This window comes from Vulpes lagopus, chromosome 11, assembly GCF_018345385.1.
Source record: "Vulpes lagopus strain Blue_001 chromosome 11, ASM1834538v1, whole genome shotgun sequence".
NCBI classification, from domain to species: Eukaryota; Metazoa; Chordata; class Mammalia; order Carnivora; family Canidae; genus Vulpes; species Vulpes lagopus.
This window is the reverse complement of record NC_054834.1, coordinates 83,063,188-83,086,071: the sequence shown is the minus strand read 5'-3', so window position 1 is coordinate 83,086,071 and position 22,884 is coordinate 83,063,188. Positions and strand designations below refer to the sequence as shown.

General features: G+C 39.6%; 1 protein-coding gene across 3 annotated transcripts in view; it reads left to right on the top strand.

Annotated features, from left to right (window-relative positions):
* ACVR1 (activin A receptor type 1) overlaps window positions 1–17,136 on the top strand; it is a 125,041-nt gene extending 107,905 nt beyond the window's left edge. For all 3 annotated transcript variants that reach the window (XM_041773518.1, XM_041773521.1, XM_041773520.1), the window contains 2 exons: window positions 15,055–15,185; window positions 15,917–17,136. In XM_041773518.1, the coding sequence (XP_041629452.1) occupies window positions 15,055–15,185; window positions 15,917–16,051 (266 nt within the window). In that variant the 3' untranslated portion in view covers window positions 16,052–17,136. The remainder of the gene's footprint in view (window positions 1–15,054; window positions 15,186–15,916) is intronic.
* The last annotated feature ends 5,748 nt before the right edge of the window (window positions 17,137–22,884 follow it).

Here is a 22,884-nt window from a genome sequence, read left to right as displayed (position 1 = left end):
ACTTCTCTTCTGTGGTGTGGTTTGAGTTTTAGTGGGAGGTAAGGGTATGTTGTGTCTCATTTTAAGTCAGTTACTGTCCCTTGGCAGTGACTAATTTGATATTTTTCCCTTCTCCCGTGGTCTTCCTCCTTGCATGAATGGTCACAGGCATGCGCACGCGCACAGATGGAAATCACTTTATCTGGACTCAGAATAGGTTTGAACCCTTCAGGGTTATTATTAATATTTCAGTCATCACTACACCAAAACAGAAATGAGTAGAGAGAAGAGAAATTTTGCCCTTATGTTCTAACTTCCACGAGCCTTCCCACTTCTCCTGGGTGCACCCCTGCATATGTTTTTGCCTCAGTTGTAATCACAGTAGAGATACTCTTCTGTATCATCTTCTACTTTCAAGTGTGTCTTTTAACGTTACATAGTCTGTTTTTATTTTACGTAGTCACATGATGTTTTTATTAGCCATCCTCATATTTCAGACATCCCATCTCTTCCATTTGGGGCCTGTAGTAGGTACCTTTGTTCACATAACTTTTTCATTGGGGGAATTCATTCTTAATCTGAAAACAAGTAGACCTGATGGGTCAAAGAGTGTGGAGGTTTTTATGGCTTGACACATATTGCCAAATTGCTTTTCATAAGAGTTGTACTAATTTACAATATCCTGCTCACCCCAGGGTGTGATGTACCTATTTCCCTTTCTTACCAGCTTTAGGAACTGTCATTAAAAGAATATATATTTTTGAAATTATTGCATATAAAATGTACCTCATTTAAATATATGAATATCTTATCTTAGGAAGGTCATTATAATTATGCGTCCTTTGAGTTTCTGAGTCTATGATAAAAATTGATGACCAGATAGTTCTGGAGCAATATGATCCTCAAGTGAACCAGGAGTATAAAAATATGTTGCATTTAGTATTTTCATTGGAATGGAACATTTATTTGCTAATAATGAACTTCATGCTGTTTCTGTACAGGAAATGAGAATTAAGTCCATTTGCACATCTGAAAACTTCTCAGTAGTGTCTTCTGGAATTTACTTCTTAGGTTTAGGTTGACACTGAATATAGAATCAGTGAGAAGGAAAATGGTTTTCTCACCTTCCCTGTGTGAATTCTGTGTCAACCAAAGGAAGAGGTTTGTCTGGATCAATAGTTCTTCACCTGAGTATATGTCAGATTAGTCCAGAAACACAAAATGCTGGGCCCGCTGCCCCAGAATTTCTGATTTAGGAGGTCAGAATGGAGAACCTCCCTTTCTAACGGGGCCGCAGGTGATTGCCACACTCCTCTCGGGTCAGGGACCATACTCTTGAGATTTCACATTGAAATGGCATCAGTGAGTCCTACCAGGTGGGGAGATCGGCTGCCTCCAGGATGCTGACAGTCTGTCCAAACAGGATACCATGATTTGTTTCCGATGATTTGCTTTAGGTGACGTTCCCTCCTGCAAGCTTAAGAGGGGTTCATTTCTTAAGAGTCTTGTATCTAGTCCCTGGCCTTTCTTTCTAGATTTTTGCTACTTCTCTGGCAGTATTCTTTTCCTCTTTTGATAGTTCTGTGGATGTATTTGTGTCTGGTTTCTCTGGTTACCTGACTTCATTGTGGTGTGAGGAGAGAACTTACATGGGTGGACTCGCGGTGTTTAGCCTTGGTCTGATAGAAGAACTCTAGTCGCCCCTCCTAAGCGTCTCCCACAGTATGTCCCCTCACCAGGATAGAAGTCCTTTCTCTGGAGCCTCAGCTGTCAGTGTTCTACCTTGTTAGGATCTCTATATGCAGAAACTGTAGTTGTGTTGTTCTCAGACTGTGGTCATCTGCCCATGGATTTAAAAACCAGCGCATATTGGACCTATATAGCATCACCTGAGCAGCATGAGCCCTGTTCACCTTCATGAAGCTCACAGTCTACCTATGTTTCATTGCAACTTAGTGTCAGTTTGTCATTTATGTGACAGGTACACTTCACTATCATCAGTACTCTAGAAATTTTGAAAAAGGCAGCATACTCAGATTGTATAGGCAAATACATTTAGAAGTTAGGGTAGATATTGTTCCTTTGTTATGTTTGGTTGCTAAAAAAATACCTTGTTGGAACATGTTTTTCTCCGTCCTTGCTGTGGCTTTCCTTGGGGCCGGAGCACTGTGCACAGAAGCTGATGTGAATTAGCCCTCTGTGCAGCTGTGTGCTGCTGCTCATGGGCCCTTCCAGGCAGTACAGTGTACTCCTTCACGTCTCAGGCTCTGTGATCGTACTCCCTGATTTGATCACTTCCATCAATTCCATCATTAAAAAAATATTGGTGGTAATAGTATTTTACTTTAGAGTTCTGATGATGAAGTGAGATAGCGTGTGTTGGGCACCTCGTGTGACTGGCGTGTAGTAAGTGTTCAGTAACAGAGCCACGGGTATTTACTCTTCATTGGCAATGAGTGCTGGAGGCCGCTCGTGTGCTTCTCAGTTGGCCTTCCTTCACCTCTCCTTATGCTGATCCTTCACTCAGATACTAACATTTGTTTCCCTCTTCACTTCCCACCGGAGGACTGGGTGGACACACTCTTGTTTCGCTGTTTCTAGCTTTGCTTATTTTGTGATGGTTTCCAGTGTTAAAACATAATCATAGAAAAATCCTTGCTGGCTTAGCTGCATTTTTTATGGGGTGAGGACTAGGAAATATTTGTTAGAGTAGGTTTTCCAAAGGATGTGTGTCAAACATAAACTTCTTCTAAGTAATCCTTGGGCTTACCAGGGAACTGCATGCACTTCCATTCCTAAGCACAATGGCCTTGTGTATGGAAACCTGACAACTTTTATTTCCTGGAGCAACTTAATATCCACCGTTTCATGATTTTATGTCACTAGTGTGTATTATATTAAGGTTTGAACAAAGGGAAGAGTCATCACATTAGGGAAATTTTCTTTCATATTCATTAATTTCTTTCAGGTGTTTTTTGTTTTGTTTTGTTTTGTTTTGTTTTGTTTTGCCTTTAGTTAAGTGGCTGGGGACAGGAATATGGAGGTGGAGGGGGAAAGAAGGGTATTTTCCTACTGATTTCCAGAATTTAGAGATCCAGACTAGAGGAGGGTAGTCAACTGACTTCATGACAAAATAACCTGAATCTGGCTGACCATTATTGGGTGCTGTTCAAGTATTAGGGTCTTTTTTTTTTTTTTAATTTATGATAGTCACACAGAGAGAGAGAGAGGCAGAGAGGGAGGCAGAGACATAGGCAGAGGGAGAAGCAGGCTCCATGCACCAGGAGCCCGACATGGGATTCGATCCCGGGTCTCCAGGATCGTGCCCTGGGCCAAAGGCAGGCGCCAAACCACTGCGCCACCCAGGGATCCCCAAGTATTAGGGTCTTAAACCTTGTAACAGCCCAGCATTCAGTGAGCAAGACCTTCTTCCTCCCATATGAGACCCATGTAGCTGTCAGCTGTTTCAAACTCTAGTGGAACCTCTCTCTCCAGGTGTTGGCACTATGTCAGACCCGAGACCTCTTGTTCAGAGCTCAGTTCAGAGGATGGCTGTGTATCTCTCCTAGGCTTTTTGTCCTTCCCTCTGACAACTGTGGTATTAATGTATTTTTTTTTTTTTAGTGGGGCCTGACTACATAATAATATATAAACCATTTGCTATGTTACGTTAATGAGAATCTCAATAATAGAAATTATGTTTATAATTTTAACACAGATCTCTGAGAATAGAGTCAGTCTTGGCTTGAGTGAGGTGCATGGTTCCATATGCATTGCAGTAGGAGTGGAGGGATGAGGACATGCTACACATGTATCCAACCTAGCAGGGAATAGAGCTGTGCTTCCAATTCCCTTCCTATGTCAGAAAGGAGTACTTGCCTGGGGTAAGTCTATTGTGTTAGATTATAGAAGTGACTGAGATACCTGTTCTCTGAAACCTCCAGCAGTGAGACAGGACCCAGGGGGACCAGAACTTCCTGCACTGTTGTCACCTCTGCCATGAGCAGCTGCATTCATTTATCTATCAGTAATGTCTGATGTGGGCCATGGCACAAAAATGTTTAAAGTCTTCCTGTTATGAATGTTAAGTGAAATACACAAATATCGGATATACCTTTTTGAATTTTGAAGAACAGAGTTCACAGAAAGGCATTCTTTCTGCTGAGACTAAATTCACTTATACACATACTACCTTCGTGATTTTTTCCATATCCAAGTGGTACTAGCACCATTATTAATGTTTTCTTTAACTTGGGTTTTTTCCAACTTAGTTTATCGAGGCCTAGTTGACACACCATGTTACATTAGTTTCAGATGTACAAAATAGTGATTTGAGAAGTCTCTACATTATGCTGTGCCCACACAGTTGTAGTGACCGTCACCATACAACACTATTAAAATACCACTGACCATATTCCCTGTGCCGTACCTTTCATTCCCCTGACTTACTCATTCCATAATTGGAAGTTTATACCTCTTCTTCACCCATTTTGCCCATCTCCCCAGCTGCCCCTTCCCTCTCATCCATTTCTTTTTGTTCATTTGTTTTTGTTTTTAAGATTCCATAGTAAGTAAATTCACATGGTATTTCTCTTTCTCTGACTTATTTCACTTAGCATGATACCCTCTTCGTCCATCCATGTTGTTGCAAATGGTGAAGTCTCTTTCATTTTTATGGCCAGGTGATAGTCCATTGCATGTGTACATAGTATGCATGTGCATGTGTGTGTAACACACACATTATCTTTATTCATTCATCTGTTGATGGGCATGTGGACTGCTTCAGTATCTTGACTACTGTAAATAATGCTGCAATAACTCTACGTGTGCATATATCTTTTTGAATTAGTATTTTCATTGTCTTTGGGTAAATACCCAGTAGTGGAATCACTGTATTGGATGGCATTTCTCTTTTAACTTTTCTTGAGGAACATCCATTCTGTTTTCCACAGTGGTTGTACCAATTTACATTCCTACCAATAGTGTGTGAGGGTTTTGCTCTACATCTTCACCAGCACCTGTTATTTCTTGTCTTTTTGATACTAGCCATTCTGACATGTATCAGGTGATACCTCATTGTGGTTTTGATTTGCATTTCCCTGATGATTAGTGATGTTGAGCATCCTGTCATGTGTCTGTTGGCCATTTGTATGTCATCTATGGAAAAATGTCTATTCATGTCTTCTGCCCATTTTTAGTTAGATTGTTTTTATTTTTTGGTGTTGAGTTACCTAAATTCTTTATGTTTTGGGTATTAACCCCTTATTGGGCATAAAATTTGCAAATATGTTCTCCCATTCACTGGATTCCCTTTTCATTTTCTTGTGGTTTCCTTCACTGTGCAAAACTTTTTATTTTGGACTAGTCCCAAAGGTTCATTTTCCTTTTGTTTTTAGTGCCTAATGACATATCTAGAAAAATGTGTTGTTATGGCTTATGTCCAGGAGGTTACTACCAGTGTTACCTTCTAGGAAGTTCTGTGGTTTCAGGTCTCACATTTAGGTCTTGAGTTTGTTTTGCATTTATTTTTGTCTGTGGTGTGAGAAAGTGGCCCAGTTTTCCCAGCACCATTTATTGAAGTCTTTTTCCCATGGTATAGTTTTGCCGCCTCTGTTTTTGATTAATAATCATATAAGTATGTGTGTTTCTTTCTGGCTCTCTATTCTGTTTCATTTATCTATGTGTCTGTTTTTACTCTGATATCATACTGTTTTGATTATTATAGCTTTGTAGTAGGTCTTTAATTTTTTTTTTTTTTATTTTGTTATTTATTTATGATAGTCATACAGAGAAAGAGAGAGAGAGGCAGAGACACAGGCAGAGGGAGAAGCAGGCTCCATGCACCGGGAGCCCGACGTGGGATTCGATCCCGGGTCTCCAGGATCGCGCCCTGGGCCAAAGGCAGGCGCCAAACCGCTGCGCCACCCAGGGATCCCAACTTTGTAGTAGGTCTTAATCTGGGATTGTGATACCTCCAGCTTCTTCTTTCTCAAGATTGCTTTGGCTCTTCAGAGTCTTCTGTGGCTCAACATGAATTTTAGGATTATGTATTCTGGTTCTGTGAAAAATGCCATTGTTATTTTGATGAAGATTGTATTGAATCTGTAGATTGCTTTGATAGTGTGGACATTTTCACAGTATCCTTCCGGTTATGATAGATCTTTTCATTTGTTTGTGCCATCTTCAATTCCTTTCTGCAGTGCTTTATAGTTCTCAGAGTACAAGTCTATTACATCCTTGGGGAAGTTTATTCCTAGGTATTTTATTCATTTTGGTGTAACTGTAAATGGGATTGTTTTCTTAATTTCTGTTACTTCATTATTAGTACAGAGAAATACAACACATTTCTGTGCATTAATTCTGTGTCTTATCATTGTACTGAATTCATTCGTTCTAATAATTTTTTGGTGGAGTCTAGGACTTTCTATGTATAGTAGTTTGTCATCTAAAAGTAGTAACAGTTTTACTACTTTCTTACCAGTTTGGATGCCATTTATTTCTTTTCTAATTTTTTTTTTTTTGTCTGATTGCTGTGGCTAGAACTTTCAGTATCATACTGAGTAAAAGTGGCGGGAGTGCACATCCTGGTCTTTTTTCAGATCTTACAGGAAAAGCTCTCAGCTTTTCACCATTGAATAGGATATTGGCTGTGAAGATGAAAAACTTTTGTCCATGAACTACTTCAAATTTTCTCACATGCTACTCTTGAAGGAAACACTGTATTATCTTAAAGTTCTCTCAGAAGCCAAACATAAACCATTCTTTCTCTTACTAAAATGACTTCAGTTGTAAAGGTCTAACCTCTGAAAGATTTCAGAATTTCTGTAGGCGTTAACTGGTAACAGTAGCTCTCTATATGGCTGTAGGTGTGAGGGACTGTATTCTCCGTCCCTGAGAGCTATCACGGGGACTACCCATGTTGAGGATGTGAAGAGAGACCATGAAGTTAACATGTTGTGACATGAGATTAATGCAGAGTGGAGCATATTTCATTGTGTCACTGTTGGCTTGTTGGAAAGAATTCTAGAACATAAACAGGGCAATCCGATGTTGTTATTAGCTTTGTCATTAATTACCTGTGAATTTGGACAAGTTTTCCTGTGTGGTCCTCAGTGTTTCTCTTGTGAAGGAAAACAGGACTGTGATGTAATCTATGTGGTTCCGACGTCCCATAATCTCTCTTCTCCTTACCTTCAGATTATTCAAAGTATAGGCAGGTCTACGATCCCTGATCTGTGACTGAGAAATCCCCAAACTTGAGAATCCAAACCGTTCTTCACTTACTTGACAGAACCACCTGAACTCATTTAGCAATCAGACTTGACTTGAATTGGGTCTATTTATAGCTTTTATTTATCCCATTATTCATGTGTTTCACTACAGAAGTGTGTTTAGTTGTGGGGTATCCCTCAGACTCTGCTAGGGTGTTACATAAATAGGGTGTAGGCCTCTTACTGCCTTTGTAAAGTATAAAAAATTTCAAATTCCGCAAACACATCCAACTCAAAGGACTTTGGTTAAAGGATTGTGGACATACAATCAACATTCACTCAAATAGTATGTATACAGATACTAGGTATTCCTTTAGGCTCTGGGAAGCAGTGGAACAAAGACATTGTGATTTATCTCCTCAATGTTTCTTTAGTAGCAACTCTGGTTGAGGTTTATAGGGAAGTATAGGGAAGACACTGAACTCTGTCTAGGGGCTTGGAATTGTGGCAGCGAGATGGGAGGGTCTTCTCAGAAGATAGAAAGTATGAATGGAGTCATAAATGAGATGAAAGGACCTAGTCGGTTGGACTAGCCTGGGTGGATGTTTATTTGGGAATGAGAAATAAAATCCGGCGATGATGACAGGTGGTACCCTGGGCAAGCGGAAGCACTGTGGGGAATGGTACAGGTGCCCTCTGGCTAGACTGCAAGGCACACAGTTGGCTGATGCCCAGGAGGGCCATGGGGGGAATGAGCACAAGCTCGTGGAGACATAATGAGCTTTTCCCTTGGTTTTCTCCTAAAGATTTAGCAAGGGACCATGGGCTATGGTAGATGGCTAGCAGGGGAGGATTCGAAGCAGACATACATGTAGGACCCAGATGAAGCTGTCAAAGGGGGAGGAGATGGTACCCCGGTCTAAGGCTTTGGTGGGGAGGACCACAGAGAAGGCTTTCTCTCCAGAGAGTGGTCTGAAATGCAGCTCTGGCATTTCATGTTTTTTGGAGCTCTGTCTTTTTGATCTGTGCGTCAGCTTTGTGTGCTGTGTACTTGGAGGTGTTGGAACTAAGGCATGGTAATTAAGGGGTTGACTCAGGACCATGCAGCAAACTAATGGTACGGATATTGGTTGGTAAAGCTATATTTGCACCAGAGAATAGAAAAGTTCCAAATAGACATATGCCCAGGGGGAAAAATTATTGTATAAATCAGATACATATGCCAAGAGTTGTGGGGGAGTAGGTTATGAATAATATCTGATTCCTTTCTCGTGGCCTTTTGAGTCACGCTGGCCACCTTTCCTGGGAAAGCCAGGCCTGGCTCACGTCGTCCTTCCCTGACTACTGTGAAGAGCTCCTCTTCCCCTGCGCTCCTGCACCCTTTGTCGTGTGCACCACTCAGCTGGCACTCAGAGTCCTGTGCATTTTTAGTCACTTTTCCTGCTGTCCTCTCTGCTGGCTCATAATTTGGCAGTTGTTCACTGAGTGCTGTCTTTAAAGAACCTAAGCGTTCACTTTTTTGCCTGGCTCCCCAGCTTTCTGGCACAAATAGGAACAGTTCGAAGTAACTTCCTGCCTTGACAACATATCATTTCAGTGTCCTTGCCCTCTCTCTCTCTGCTGACCCTGGACCCTTGACCCTCGTGAGCACCTGATTTCAGCCCCAGGGAGTTCCCCTCCCTCTTTACAAGTGAGGATCATTTGTAACTCCTCCTCCCCCTCCCCCGGCTGGTGTTTCTCATCCCTATCCTCTTCTTGGCCTTGCGAACTCCTTATCTTTCTAAGTCAGCTCAAGCCCTAGCTCCGAGAAAGCTTACTTCTACTTCTAGGAAACCCGGATGTGTCTGGTACTTAAACCACCCAGTTGTTTGTTTGTTTGTTTTTCTTCAAGACTTGCTGAGCACCACATCCCTGCACCTTCTCGCTGTTCTTACCTCGAATGCCTAGTTTGTAATTTGTCATATTCTCTGTTTGCTCTTCTGGGACTTATTACCAGCACTGCATCTTTTTTATTTTTTTGCATCCCCAGTGCCAAGCACGACCTCTGACTCAGTAGCCATCCTGATCCTTAAACTGTACGTGCCGGTTTAGGAACTCGCACACAAAAATATATTTTGAAAGGCAAATATAGTAGTGGGGCAAAAAGCACTTCTGAGGTTCTTTTTTTATACGATTTCCATTATTTGAGGAAAGAAGGGCTTGTCCCTGTCTTCCACGGATTTTGAGTTCCTTGACAAGAGCACGTCTTACGCTTCTGTTATCCTCAACATTTGATACGGTGCTCCGCACATAGTAGGTACCTAATGTACTTTATATTGATTGAAATAAGTGCTTTCTTTGACTAGAGCAGGTTCCACATGACTGCTAGACTTTAATCTGAGATTTATCTGGCACTGGTCATGCTTCTCCAGAGTAAGATGGAAATCATTAGCAATTGACCAGAGATTGAAGAAAGAGAGGTGTGACTAAATCCCAAGCATAATCAATTAGATGGTCTTTCTTTTTAAATTTGATTCCTTTTGTTAAAACACGGGGGCAGTTAATGAGATAAAGGATGGGAAATATAAACAGGAGGGAGAACGTCAGCTTCGTACAGTGAAATTTGTTGCTGGTGATCACTAGATCTCGTGTTTTAAAAATCCACCCTTGCCTTTTTCTTTTGCATTTCTAGAGATAATGCCCACTTAGCCCTTCCCAAGCTAGCCAGGCCAATGATCCCAAATAACTGGCTAAGTGAATGTGAACAGGGAACGTCATTATATTAAATTCTAAAAAATTAAAGGAGGCTACTAAATATTATTTCCTGTAAGTTCATGTGGTCCTTGAAAAAGGTATAAATGATCTTATACATCCATGTCCAGTTGTATTTTGTGTGGTATGTCTTAGTATTAGAAGGAAGTATTTTTGTTTAAAAGTTTCTTGGGATCCTCATGAAAGCAGATAAGGCCTTTGAGATGAGGTGTCACATATCTCCTAAAAGCAGTGGTTTGTGTTTTACCAGGAAAGGTTTTAATCCATTCACTAATATACTTTATGATTACAGTTATGCAATGTGGGTAAGTTATTTAAACTTAAACACAACTAGAAATTTACTTTTACATTACTGAACATGGAATATAGTATAAATCAACTTAGTCAAATCAATGAAGTTTCAGAAGATCCATGCAGTTTCTTTAACATGTTGCTTTTCATGGCTAATCTTTTCATAAATGGTGTGTATTTATCTGGGATTTGTGAAATGGATTCTTGCAGTTAAGTAACTTAATTTCTTTGATCAATGACAAGGGGATTGAAGTTTTTCAGGTGACCCAGAGGAATTAGAAGGCTGTGAGAAACGTTTTTTTTTTTTTTTCTTTTCCCCAAACAACCTATTAAGTATTTGGGAATAAAAGAAAGTTACATGGAGAAAGGAAGATGGCAGTAAACCAAACAGTCCCCCAGTGTCATTGTTGAAGCCTTTGATGGTAGAACAAAAATGGATTTCTTAGTTTCTTCTCTTTAAGGAGAAGAATCAATTTTCTAATTCTAAGTGATGAAGTTTAAAATTTCTCTATTTGTAGAATTACATCAATTTCTTTCACAAGGAAGAGTAATTTTTTCTGGGGAAAAAGAGTTTCTCAGACATTGGAAGCCACGCTAAGCCAAAATTAACCGCTTTCATCTTTGCCTGGGGGTAAGGAGAGAGTTCATGCTTATCAGCCATTCTTCTGTCTTCCCAAATGACTGTCTTTCTCTACATTTTCTTTTGTGCCTTCAATCTGAGAGTAAATAATAGAGCCATCAAGCAGGCAACTGTGTCTGGCAGTCTGAGGTTGCTCATTGCCCACAGAATGAAGAAATGAATATTTCGTATTGTTTGCATTCTACCAATGGGAGGGATTATTTCTGTGTTCTGTTTTTACTTTTCTTCTTTCACTTCTAATTTTTTTATTTGGGCCCTCTGTTTTTCTTGGTGAGTCTGGCTCGAGGGTTATTAATATTAATATCAAGAATATGATATTTCAGAGAACCAGCTCTTGGTTTCATTGATGTTTTCTGTTCGTTTCTTTCCCTGTTTTTAATTTTTCTGCTTCTGCCTTGATCATCACTGTTTTCTTCTTTCCACTAACTTTGGGTTTATTCTTTTTCTAGTTCCTTTTGGTGTATGGTTAGATTGTGATTTTTCTTGTTTCTTGAGGTAGGCCTGTATTGCTATAAACTTCCCTCTAGAATAGTTTTTGCTGTGTCCCAAAGATTTAGGACCATTGCGTTTTCATTTTCATTTCTCTCCATGTGTTTTTGTATCTCCTCTTTGATGTCTTTGTTGGTCCATTCATTCTTTAGTAGTATGTTGCTTGGCCTCCACATGTTTTTGTTTTTTCCAGATTTTTTTTTTTTTTTAGAATTGGTTTTTAGTTTTATACTGTTGTGTTTGGAAAAGATGCTTGGTAGGATTTCAGTCTACTTAAATTTATTGAGATCTGTAGGCTGACATTTTATCTGTCCTAGAAAATGTTTCATGTGCACTTGAAAAGAATGTGTGTATTCCATTGCGTTTGGATGGAATATTTTATATATACCTGTTAAGTCCGTGTGTTTGAATGTGCCACTCAAAGCCACTGTGCCCTTGTTGATTTCTGCTTGGATGGTCTACCCTTTGATGTAAGTGGGGTGGTAAGTCCTGTACTATTGGCGTATTACTGTCAATTTCTCCCTTTTGGCTGTTAATATTTGCTTTATGTATTTAGATGCTCCAGTGTTGGGTGTATAGATATTTAAGATTGCTGTATGCTCTTGTTGGATTGAACCTTCTATCATTATGAAGTGCTCTTCTTTGTTGTTACAGTCTTTGTTTTAATCTATTTAGTCTGATAACTATTGCTTCCCTAGTTTTTGTGGGGTTTTTTTGGCTTCTGTTTGCATGGAATCTCTTTCCATACCTTCACTTTCAGTGGGTCAGAAGTGAGTCTCTTGCAGGCAACTCCTGTAGGTGGGACTTGCTTTTTTGATCCATTCTGTCACTCTAGGTTTTTGGATTGGCACATTTAGATTTACATTTGAAATAGTTGTGATAGGTATGTACCCTGTGGTGCCATTTTGCTCATTGCTTTCTGGTTGTTTCTGTAGTTCTTCTTTTGGTCTTCCCTTACAACTGATGACTTTTATTTTATTTTAAGATTTTATTTATTCATGAGAGACACACAGAGAGAGAGAGAGGCAGAGGGAAAAGCAGGCTCCATGCAGGGAGCCCGACGTGGGACTAGATCCTGGGACCCCAGGGTCACGCCCTGGGCCAAAGGCAGGCGCCAAACTGCTGAGCCACCCAGGGATCCCGACTGATGCCTTTTTTAAGAGTCATTACCTGGCTTTGTCTTTTTTGTGTATCTATTATAGGGTTTCATTTTGTCTTTACCATAAGATTTATATATAACATCTTAAGTATACAGCAGTCTGTATTAAGTTGATGGCCATTTAAATTTGAACACATTCTTAAAGAGCTTTATTCTCATTTTGTATGTTGTCATATTTTACATTTTTATTTTATGATGCCCTTAACCTAGTTTTTAGGTATAGTTGATTTTACTACTTTTGTCTTTTAACCTTCATATTAGCTTTTAAGTGTTTACTTTTAATTCATGAATTTTTTTTTCCTTTCATAATTTTCTTCTACTTTTGGAGTCTTTTCCTTTTCCACTTTAAAGAAGTCCTATTAACATTTCTTAGTGGTGATGAACTCCTTTAATTTTTGTTTGGGGAACTCTTTACCCGGAAAGATTATCATCTAGAATTTAAGGAGAGATATTCTTGGCTTTAGGTTTTTTTCCTTTCAGCATTTTGCAGGCCAGAAAGGAGTGACATATTATATACAAAGTTCCTGCTGAATAATCAGCTGACAGCCTTTTGGGGTTTTCTCTGTATGTGACTATTTGCTTCTGTCCTTACCTTTATTCTTTGACGCTTTAATTATTATTTGTCATGGTGTGGGCTACCTTGGTTTCCATTTTATTCAGGACTTTTGGTGCTTCTGGACATAGAAGTCTATTTTTTTTTCCTAGATTAGGAAAGTTTTCAGCTATTATTTCTTCAGGTAAATTTTCTGCCCCTTTTCTGTTTCCTTCTGGGACCCATATAATGCAGACTTTTTTTTTTTTTTTTGGTGTCTAAGAGATGCCTTAGTTTATCCTTATGTTTAAATTTTTTCTTCTGTTTTCCTGTTCGGCTTGGATGCTTTCCACTACCTTGGATTGCTCTTCAGTAGATCATTGATTCTTCTGCATCCTCTAATCTACAATTGATTCCCTCCAGTGTATATTTCATTTCAGTTATTGTGTCTTCAATTCTGATTGCTTCTTTATGTTTTTTTATTTCTTTATTGAAATTATTTATGAGTTTATCTCCACTCCAGTCTGGTAGCATCTTTATGACTGTCCCTTTGAACTCTTTAGTAGAAGTAGATTGCTTATTTCTATTTCATTTACTTCTTTTTCTATTATCTTATTCCTTCTTTTGGAGCATATTCCTTCACCTCTTCACTTTGCGTGGCTTTCAGTGTTTCTGTGAATTAGGCAGAGAAGCTCATTCTAAACTTGAAGGGATGGTCTTTTTTGTGGTTTTCCCAACTGTGAGACTATGCCTGGTGACTTTGGTTAGCTGGCTGGAGCTGGGGCTGCCTTGACTGGATGGCCAGAGCTGAATTGGGCACTGAGAAGTCTGGGGCTCTCCTGTCAGAGGGTGCCAGCTGTGGGACCCTCTCCTACATAGAGGGCATCCTTGCAGGACAGCTGAAATAGCTGTCAGCTAGGTTATCCCAGGGTGCTCTGTGCAGAGGGAATCCTGGCAGGGCAAATGGAACTGAAGTGTTGCACAGGCCAGGTTATGTGGAGGTGCTACATGAAGGAGAAACCTGTTGGGTTAGGTACAGGCTGTGGGTCCCAGGGCCCTGCAAACTGGTGGTACCCTGGCAAGTTGTCTGGAGCTGAAGTGATGTGGGTCTGGAGTGTTCCTGGGTAGTTTGTATCTGTGTCACCTTGACAAGGTGACTGGAGCCATAGTGAGCACTGACAGGGAGTGTCTTAGTGTGTGCAAGTGGCAGCCTTGGTGGATGGCTGGGGCTGGTTGGGACATGGACCTGGGGCTCACTGAGGCAGTAGGCCAGCTATGGTGCTCAGACCCTGCTCTTGTCTGCACTATCAAGGCTACCTAGCAGTGGTGTTCACCAGCCCCTGACTATAGCAGTTCCCCTGCCATTCGGTGGAGTTGTAAGGGCTAATCTTTTATATTCTACTTGGTCTTTTGAACTGCAGCATTTTTTCTGTGCCCCAGGTAGACAAACCTGTTCACGGCCCCTCAGTACTACCTCTACTACTGCAGTTCCGCAGTGTTGAGGGTGGGGGTTCCCATCATTACCATGTCTCTATGTTTTTGCCATTCTCTCTATGGTCTTTTGTTGTACAGAAGCTGTTCATTCAGCCGCCCGTTCTTCTTCAGGAGGAACTGCTTTATAAATAGATATAGATCTGGTGTATCCATGAAGGAGGAGTTCAGGGTCTTCCTGGGTCGCCATCTTGTACCAGAATGTTGTCACTTTTTGATCATCAAAGGAATTTTGCCCTCAATTACATTTTGGGTATTACGGAGCATTTGTCAGTAAGTGTAATTACGTGAGTAGTAGCCACATTTTCTTCTAACGTAATTCCTGCAGAGATTTGGAGGAAGAATAATTATTACTGTGTTCTCCACTTACTGTGTTGCTTTCAGAATTACCTTGAAGTGAGGAAGATGTTCAGTCCTTCTCCTGTCACATTATAATCTGTGATAACAATAAAGGCCTGGGGAAAACCTCCGCGTTCTTGCTAACCAACCTAATTCTTGTCCGTGTGTGCAGGTATTGTGGAGGATTACAAGCCACCATTTTATGATGTGGTCCCCAATGACCCGAGTTTTGAAGATATGAGAAAGGTTGTCTGTGTGGATCAACAGAGGCCAAACATACCCAATAGGTGGTTCTCAGACCCGGTAAGCTCACCAGTTTCCTAGTTTCCGAGCTGTCTTCCCCTTTTTACTAGGGTGAAACTCAAGGGTGAGCAGATAACGTCGCTTCTGAGTGATCTGCCCTGCCTGTTGCTTCCTGCCCTATGTAGAGGGGCCCTGGACCTAGTTAAGTAGGTTCACAAAATGGTCTCCCTCACAAAATGGTCTCATCGAAAGAGTGAAGTTCTCCGATCTTGCTAATAAATGACAATATTCACAAGAATTTCTACTGTTGACTAGCTCTAGGAGTCAGGAGACTCAAGACTATGCCACTAGACCTAGGGCTGCAGTTTCACAGATAGTTTCCATCTCTGCATATCTCCATTTCCCATCAGAAGTCATTCAACTGAAGGCTCTTATTGCTTCTCTTTAGTAGCAGCAAACCTGAAATACCAGGATATGACACCATCTGCAGAAGTCATCGACTGTGGGGTAGCATTATCTCTTTTAGCACCCAAAAGACCTCAGGGGGTCCATCCTGTGTAATTTACCTCATAAAGTCAGCTGGTAGCATTAGGAGTCCAAAGGCCAGAGTGACTCCTTTTCAGTGGTCAAGGCCTTGATTATTTGTTTAAAGAACATGACAGTAAGTAACCTTACTGACTTCCCAATACCTGCAGAGTTCTGCAAAATCTGTTGATGCAACATCTGCTAAGTTTCTGGGGCCCCTAAAAAGCCACTTTTTTCACTGTGGTCTTTGTTCTTTCTCTCCTCAGACATTAACCTCTCTGGCTAAGCTGATGAAAGAATGCTGGTATCAGAATCCATCTGCAAGACTCACAGCTCTGCGTATCAAAAAGACTTTGACCAAAATTGATAATTCCCTAGACAAATTGAAAACTGACTGTTGACATTTTCATGGAGTCAAGAAGGAAGATTTGACGTTGTCATTGTCCAGCTGGGACCTAATGCTGGCCTGACTGGTTGTCAGAACAGAATCCATCTGTCTCCCTCCGCAAATGGCTGCTTTGCCAAGGCAGACATCCTACCCAGCCGTGTGTTGGGGAGACACCAAAACCACCCTAACCTCGCTCAATGACTGTGACCTGGGCATTTCACAAACTGTTCACACTGCAGAGACTAATGTTGGACAGACACTGTTGCAAAGGTAGGGGAACTGGAGGAACACAGAGAAATCCTAAAAGAGATCTGGGCATTAAGACAGTGGCTTTGCATATCTTTCACAGGTCTCCTAGACTCTCCCCATGGGAAACTCAAGGAGGTGGTGAATTTTTATCAGCAATATTGCCTGTGCTTCTCTTCTTTATTGCACTAGGAATTCTTTGCATTCCTTACTTGCACTGTTACTCTTAATTTTAAAGACCCAACTTGCCAAAACGTTGGCTGCGTACTCCACTGGTCTGTCTTTGGATAATAGGAATTCAATTTGGCAAAACAAAATGTAATGTCAGACTTTGCTGCATTTTACACATGTGCTGATGTTTACAATGATGCTGAAACATTAGGAATTGTTTATACACAACTTTGCAAATTATTTATTACTTGTGCACTTAGCAGTTTTTACAAAACTGCTTCGCGCATATGTTAAAGCTTATTTTTATGTGGTCTTATGATTTTATTACTGAAATGTTTTTAACACTATACTCTGAAATGGACATTTTTCTTTTATTATCAGTTAAATTCACATTTTAAGTGCTTCACATTTGTATGTGTGTAGACTGTAACTTTTTTCAGTTCATATGCAGAAATGTATTTAGCCATTACCCATGTGACACCACCGAATATATTACTGATTTAGAAGCAAAGATTTCAGTAGAATTTTAGTCCTGAACGCTGTGGGGAAAATGCATTTTCTTCGGAATTATCCATTATGTGCATTTAAACTCTGCCAGAAAAAAATAACTATTTTGTTTTAATCTACTTTTTGTATTTAGTAGTTATTTGTATAAATTAAATAAAAGGTTTTCAAGTCAAAGTGAATTTTTTTATCATATTAAAAAAAATCTATATTCTAGAATGCATATTATTATGGAAACAATAGGAGCACAATGTGAATTTGTAAATCAAATTTGCTTTTCACATCTACTAACAATCTTTTGAGGGTCCTATGAGGATGATATCCAGCTTGAAAATGGAATCCAAAAATTTGAATTTTTTTTTTTGGTTGTGATTATTTTTTCTTGGTCCATGCCCACTGTGAAGTGAGGGTGATAGACCTGTTTGATCTGTTTTCCTTTCATGAGGGTTTTGAGTATAAAGAAGGAATGATATCCAAGCAATTTTTAGTATGTGGTCCTGCGTAAATGGAAATCGATATGTCTCACCTTACTCCTTGGCAAGGGTCTGCTCTTGGCCTTTTTACTTCTTGTGTTCAACAGATTTGAAAGGTAAGATTTAAAATAGCCCAGTTAAGAGAAGAGGGGTGAATTCTTGGAATGTTCACCAGAGGTAAGTTGATAACATCATTAAGATATCTTTACTTAAAGGGTGTATATTAACTTAAAAAACACTATGGTAAAATGTGTTAATACCATTGGATTGTCCATTTAAAGGTGGTTAAGTATATTTACACTTTTGCTGCCATTTCCACTATTCCATCCACAGAACTTGTTTCATCTTGCAAAACTGAAACATTCTACCTGTTAAGCAATAGTTCCTCATTCCTCACTGCTCACAGTCCTTGGCAACCATCATTCTACTTTCCTTCTCTACAATTTGACTACTTGAATGAGGTATCATAGAGTGGAATTATATAGTATTTGTGAGACTGGCTTATTTCACTTAGTTTAATGTCCTTAAGGTTCACCCTTGGTATAGCATGTACCAGAATTTCCTTCTTTTTATGGCTCATTATATTGCAGTGTTACATTTATGCAGCATTTTGTTTATCTGTTCATGGAGAATTGGGTTGCTTCCACCTTATTCTTGTTGTGAATAATACTGCAATTAACATGGGTGTATATCTCTGATTTCTTGCTTTCATTTCTTTTGGTTGTATACCCTAAAGTAGAATAGAATCACATTTAACTTTTATTGAAGTCCTGCATATATAAGTATACCTATGTCCAACTGTAGAGCTTGATGCATGTTTAAATTTTTTGTTGTTTATAAAAATTTATAAATTTGTTACTTTCATGGAAACAGCACTCAGACCAAGAAGCACACCTTGATTTCTCTAGAATGAAGAGATCAGCATCAGCATCAGCATTATGGTGGTATGAATCCTTTTTATTCTTACCTTTGGTTATTGATGTCCAGTTAGATATAAATCAAACAAAAGTGCCTCTGCACATTACACCAGGACACCTGGGAAATTTCTATACACCCATGCATCTGAAAGTAGGTGGATAGGATCTTGGAAGAGACTGTGGACCCAAGGGCATCAGTGAGCCTATCCCTCTCCCCTTGCTATGATTGGGGGGGTGGAGGGGAAACTGGAGAGTACACAACTGGGTGGACACTCACAGGATACAGAGAATTTGTAGTGGTCTAAGCCAGCCTGATGGAAGATCCCAGCCTGTCATCCCAGTGGGATAAGGAGGAGGTTGGAGGCAGAGAAGAAAGAGAAACTATACATGCTAGATGGCTGGTTTATATAAGCACATCCTGAATGCCCCTGTTAATCACTATCTTGAGAATTATACAGATCCCATTCTCCTTCTATATTCCCATCAAGCAGAAGATACAGAAGAACGTGTTGTTTAGCATTCAAAGTCAGGGGCTCTGGGAATGGCCAACCAGAGCATCTTCTTTGTAACAAAGAATGTCTGGGTGGCAGACCTTGATCTTAGAATGCTGGCCTGCTAGGAGGAGAAGAGCTACAGGTAGTTACTAGGCTGGTTGCTTCACGTAGATTCTAGCAGTGGATGCTTTTCCAGTCAGCCAGTCCTGGACTCCCTTTAAGTTTCCCCAGTAAATCTGTGTTTCACTCACTATCTCCTGGTCATTTCTTTGGTCTTACAGGACCATCATCCATATTTGACTGTTGGGGTACAGTTATATAGGAACCCACTGGGGTGCCCCTCTCTCCAGGGCAACATGGCAATATACTGGTTTTTGTCAGCAGCATTGGCTACCTTGCTGCTAGAAGAAATGGAAAGCAAAAATGGCTGGCCTCCTGTAGGGATTGCAGCTGAAGTGACCAATTTCTTTCCAGTAGGACCCTGATCTTCGGAGGAGAGATCTCCATGACTGAGATGAAAGAAAGAAAAGGAAAAGAGGCCAACAAAGATACCAAAGAGTGTTGAAGAAATGTTTCCTGCTGTCCACTTCTGGATTTTGGCAGGAGGTCCACCTATGGACCTCTTGGAGTTCCACGCTGGAGAATGCCTCTATCAGTCATGGGCAACTGCAAAGCCCCAGATGCTAAACCCACGCCTCCCTGATCCTTCTGTCAGCTCCCTTTGGCTGCTGCTGAGTGCAGTCTCTAGCCCCCAGGGGAGAACCAAACACATGAGCTCTAGGATCACCTCGGAGACACAAAAGAAACGTTTTTAATTGTCAGCATTTTGAATTATAACAGCTGAAGTGAACAAATTCTTTACTAAAGAAAGGATATGCACCTCTGCTTTTGCATTTGAAGTAGCAAACACAACAACAGCAAAAAAAAAAAAAAAATCAAGGAAATACAGTATTGCTAAAAAATGATAATTCTTCAACCAAATTCAAAGGCACAGAATATAGTGATCTGACATAGAATTGAGAATAGCCATTATGAAGAAATTCAAGTTACAAAAAAACTCAGGCAGTTCAATGAACTCAGAAATAAATAGTTCTTTACCAAAGACATTAGTTCTTTTTTAAAAAAATTTCAAACAAGTTTCGGAGATGAAGAATTCGATGAATGAGATAAAGATGGCATTAGAGAGCATAGGTAACAGGATAGCCCAGATGAAAGAAAATAGATGGCTTGGAACGAGAACTAAGATTTTTTTAAAAGTGAAGAAATCCTATGGTTACTATTAGATTCAATGAGAAAAATCAAATAGACTTAACATATTTTTAGAACATTTCATCCTAAAACAGAATACATATTCTTTTCAAGTGCATATGGAACACTCTCCAGAATAGATCACATATTAGGTCACAACTCAGGCCTCAACCAATTAAAATATATCATACCATGCACCTTTTCTGACCACAATGCTATGAAACTAGAAGTCAGCCACAAGGAAAAATTTGGAAAGAGCACAAATATATGGAGGTTAAACAACATGCTACTAAGAAATGAATAGGTCAACCAGGTAATCAAATTACAAAAGTACATGGAAACAAAGGAAAATGAAAACACAGTGGTCAAACACTTGGGATGTAGCAAAAGTGGTCCTAAGAGGGAAGCATATAGCAAGAAGCAAGGACAATCTCAAATAAACGAACAAATGAAGTCTACAGCTGACAGAAGGAAGGAAATGATAAATATTAAAGCCAAAATAAATGATAAAGAAACTAAAAGATACACAATAGAACAGATCAATGAGACCAAGAGCCAGTTTTTTGAAAAAAATTAATAAAATCGATAAACCTCCAGGCAGGAGGCAGGTTTCTACCAGAAAGAAAAGAGAAAGTATCCAAATAAATAAAATCACAAATGAGAGAGGAGACATAACAACCAACACCACAGAAATAAAGTTATAAGAGAATATTATGAAAAACTATATGCCAACTAATTGGATAACCTAGAAGAATGGATAGATTCCTAGAAAGATACAATCTTCTAAAACTGAAACAGGAAGAAATAGAAAACTTGAACAGACTACTAACCAGCAAAGAAATTAAATAACTAATAATAAAAAAAAATCCCAGCAAACAAAAGTCGTGGGCCAGACAGCTTCATAGGTGAATTCTACCAAACATTTAAAGGAGGGTTAATACCTAATTCTTCTCAAATTACTCCAAAAAATAGAAAAGGAAGGAAAAACTTCCAAATGCATTCATGAGGCCAGCATTACCCTGACACCAAATCCAGATAAAGACCACTAAAAAAGAAAACTCCGGGCCAATACCCTGATGAACATGGATGCAAAAATTCTTAATAAACTAGCAGCAATACTTTAAGAGAATCATTCACCATAATCAAAGGGATTTATTCCTGAGTTGTCAGGATTTATGAATATTGAAACACGGTGTTTCAATATTCATAAATCAATCAGTGTGATACACCACATTACTAAAAGGATAAGAACCATATGATCATTTCAGTAGATGTAGAAAAAGCATCTGACAAAGTAGAACATCCATTTATGTTTATCATAAAAACAGTGAAATTGCAGGATACAAAATCAGCATACAGAAATCTGTTGCATTTCTATACATCAATAATGAAGCAGCAGAAAGAAAAATTAAGGACTCAATCCCATTTACAATTGCACCAAAAACAAGATACTTAGAAATAAATCTAACCAGGGATCCCTGGGTGGCGCAGCGGTTTGGCGCCTGCCTTTGGCCCAGGGCGCGATCCTGGAGACCCGGGATCGAATCCCACGTCGGACTCCCGGTGCATGGAGCCTGCTTCTCCCTCTGCCTGTGTCTCTGCCTCTCTCTCTCTCTCTCTCTGTGACTATCATAAATAAATAAAAAATTAAAAAAAAAAAAAGAAATAAATCTAACCAAAGAGGTGAAAGACCTTAGTGTGGAAACTATAAAACACTGATGAAAGAAATAGAAGATGATACAAAGAAATGGAAAACATTTTATACTCATGGATTGGAAGAACAAATATTGTTAAAATGTCTATACTATCCAAAGCAATCTTCACATTTAATGTAATCCCAATCAAAATATCAATAGCACTTTTCATGGAGCTAGAACAAATAATCCTAAAATTTGTATGGAACCATGATGACTCTGAATAGCCAAAGCAACCTTGCAAAAGAAAAGCAAAACTATAGACACCACAATTCCAGACTTCAAGTTATATTACAAAGCTGTAGTGAGGGCAGCCCCAGTGGCTCAGCAGTTTAGCGCCACCTTCAGCCCAGGGCTTGGTCCTGGAGACCTCAGATCAAGTCCCATGTCTGGCTCCCTGTGTGGAGCCTGCTTCTCCCTCTGCCTGTGTCTCAGCCACACACACCACCACCCCCCGTATCTTTCATTAATAAAAAAAAATTTTTCTTAAAAAAAACCCCAAAAAACCCACAAAGCTGCAGTGATCAAAACATATAGCACTATGGTACTGACACAAAAATAAACAGGTAGATCAATGGAACAAAAAAGAAAATCCAGAAATAAACCCATAATTAAATGGTTAGTTAAGCTTTGACAAAACAGGAAAGAATATCCAATGGGAAAAAGACAGTCTCTTCAAGAAATGGTATTGGGAAAACTGGACAACATGCAAAAGAATTAAACTGGACCATTTTCTTACACCATACACAAAAATAGACTCAAAATGGATTAAAGACCTAAATGTGAGACCTGAAACGATAAACATTCTAGAAGAAAGCACAGGCAGTAATTTTACTGACATCAGCCCTAGCAATGTCTTTCTGGATATGTCTTCTGAGGCAAGGGCAACAAAAGCAAAAATAAATTATTGGAACTTCATAAAAAAAAGCATCTGCACAATGAAAGAGACGATAAAACTAAAAAGCAACCTATGGAATGGGAGATGACATATCTGCTAATGACACATCTCATAGCAGGTTAGTATCCAAAAATATATAAAGGACTTATAAAACTCAACACCCCTTCCCAAATGAATAATCCAATTAAAAATGGGCAGACA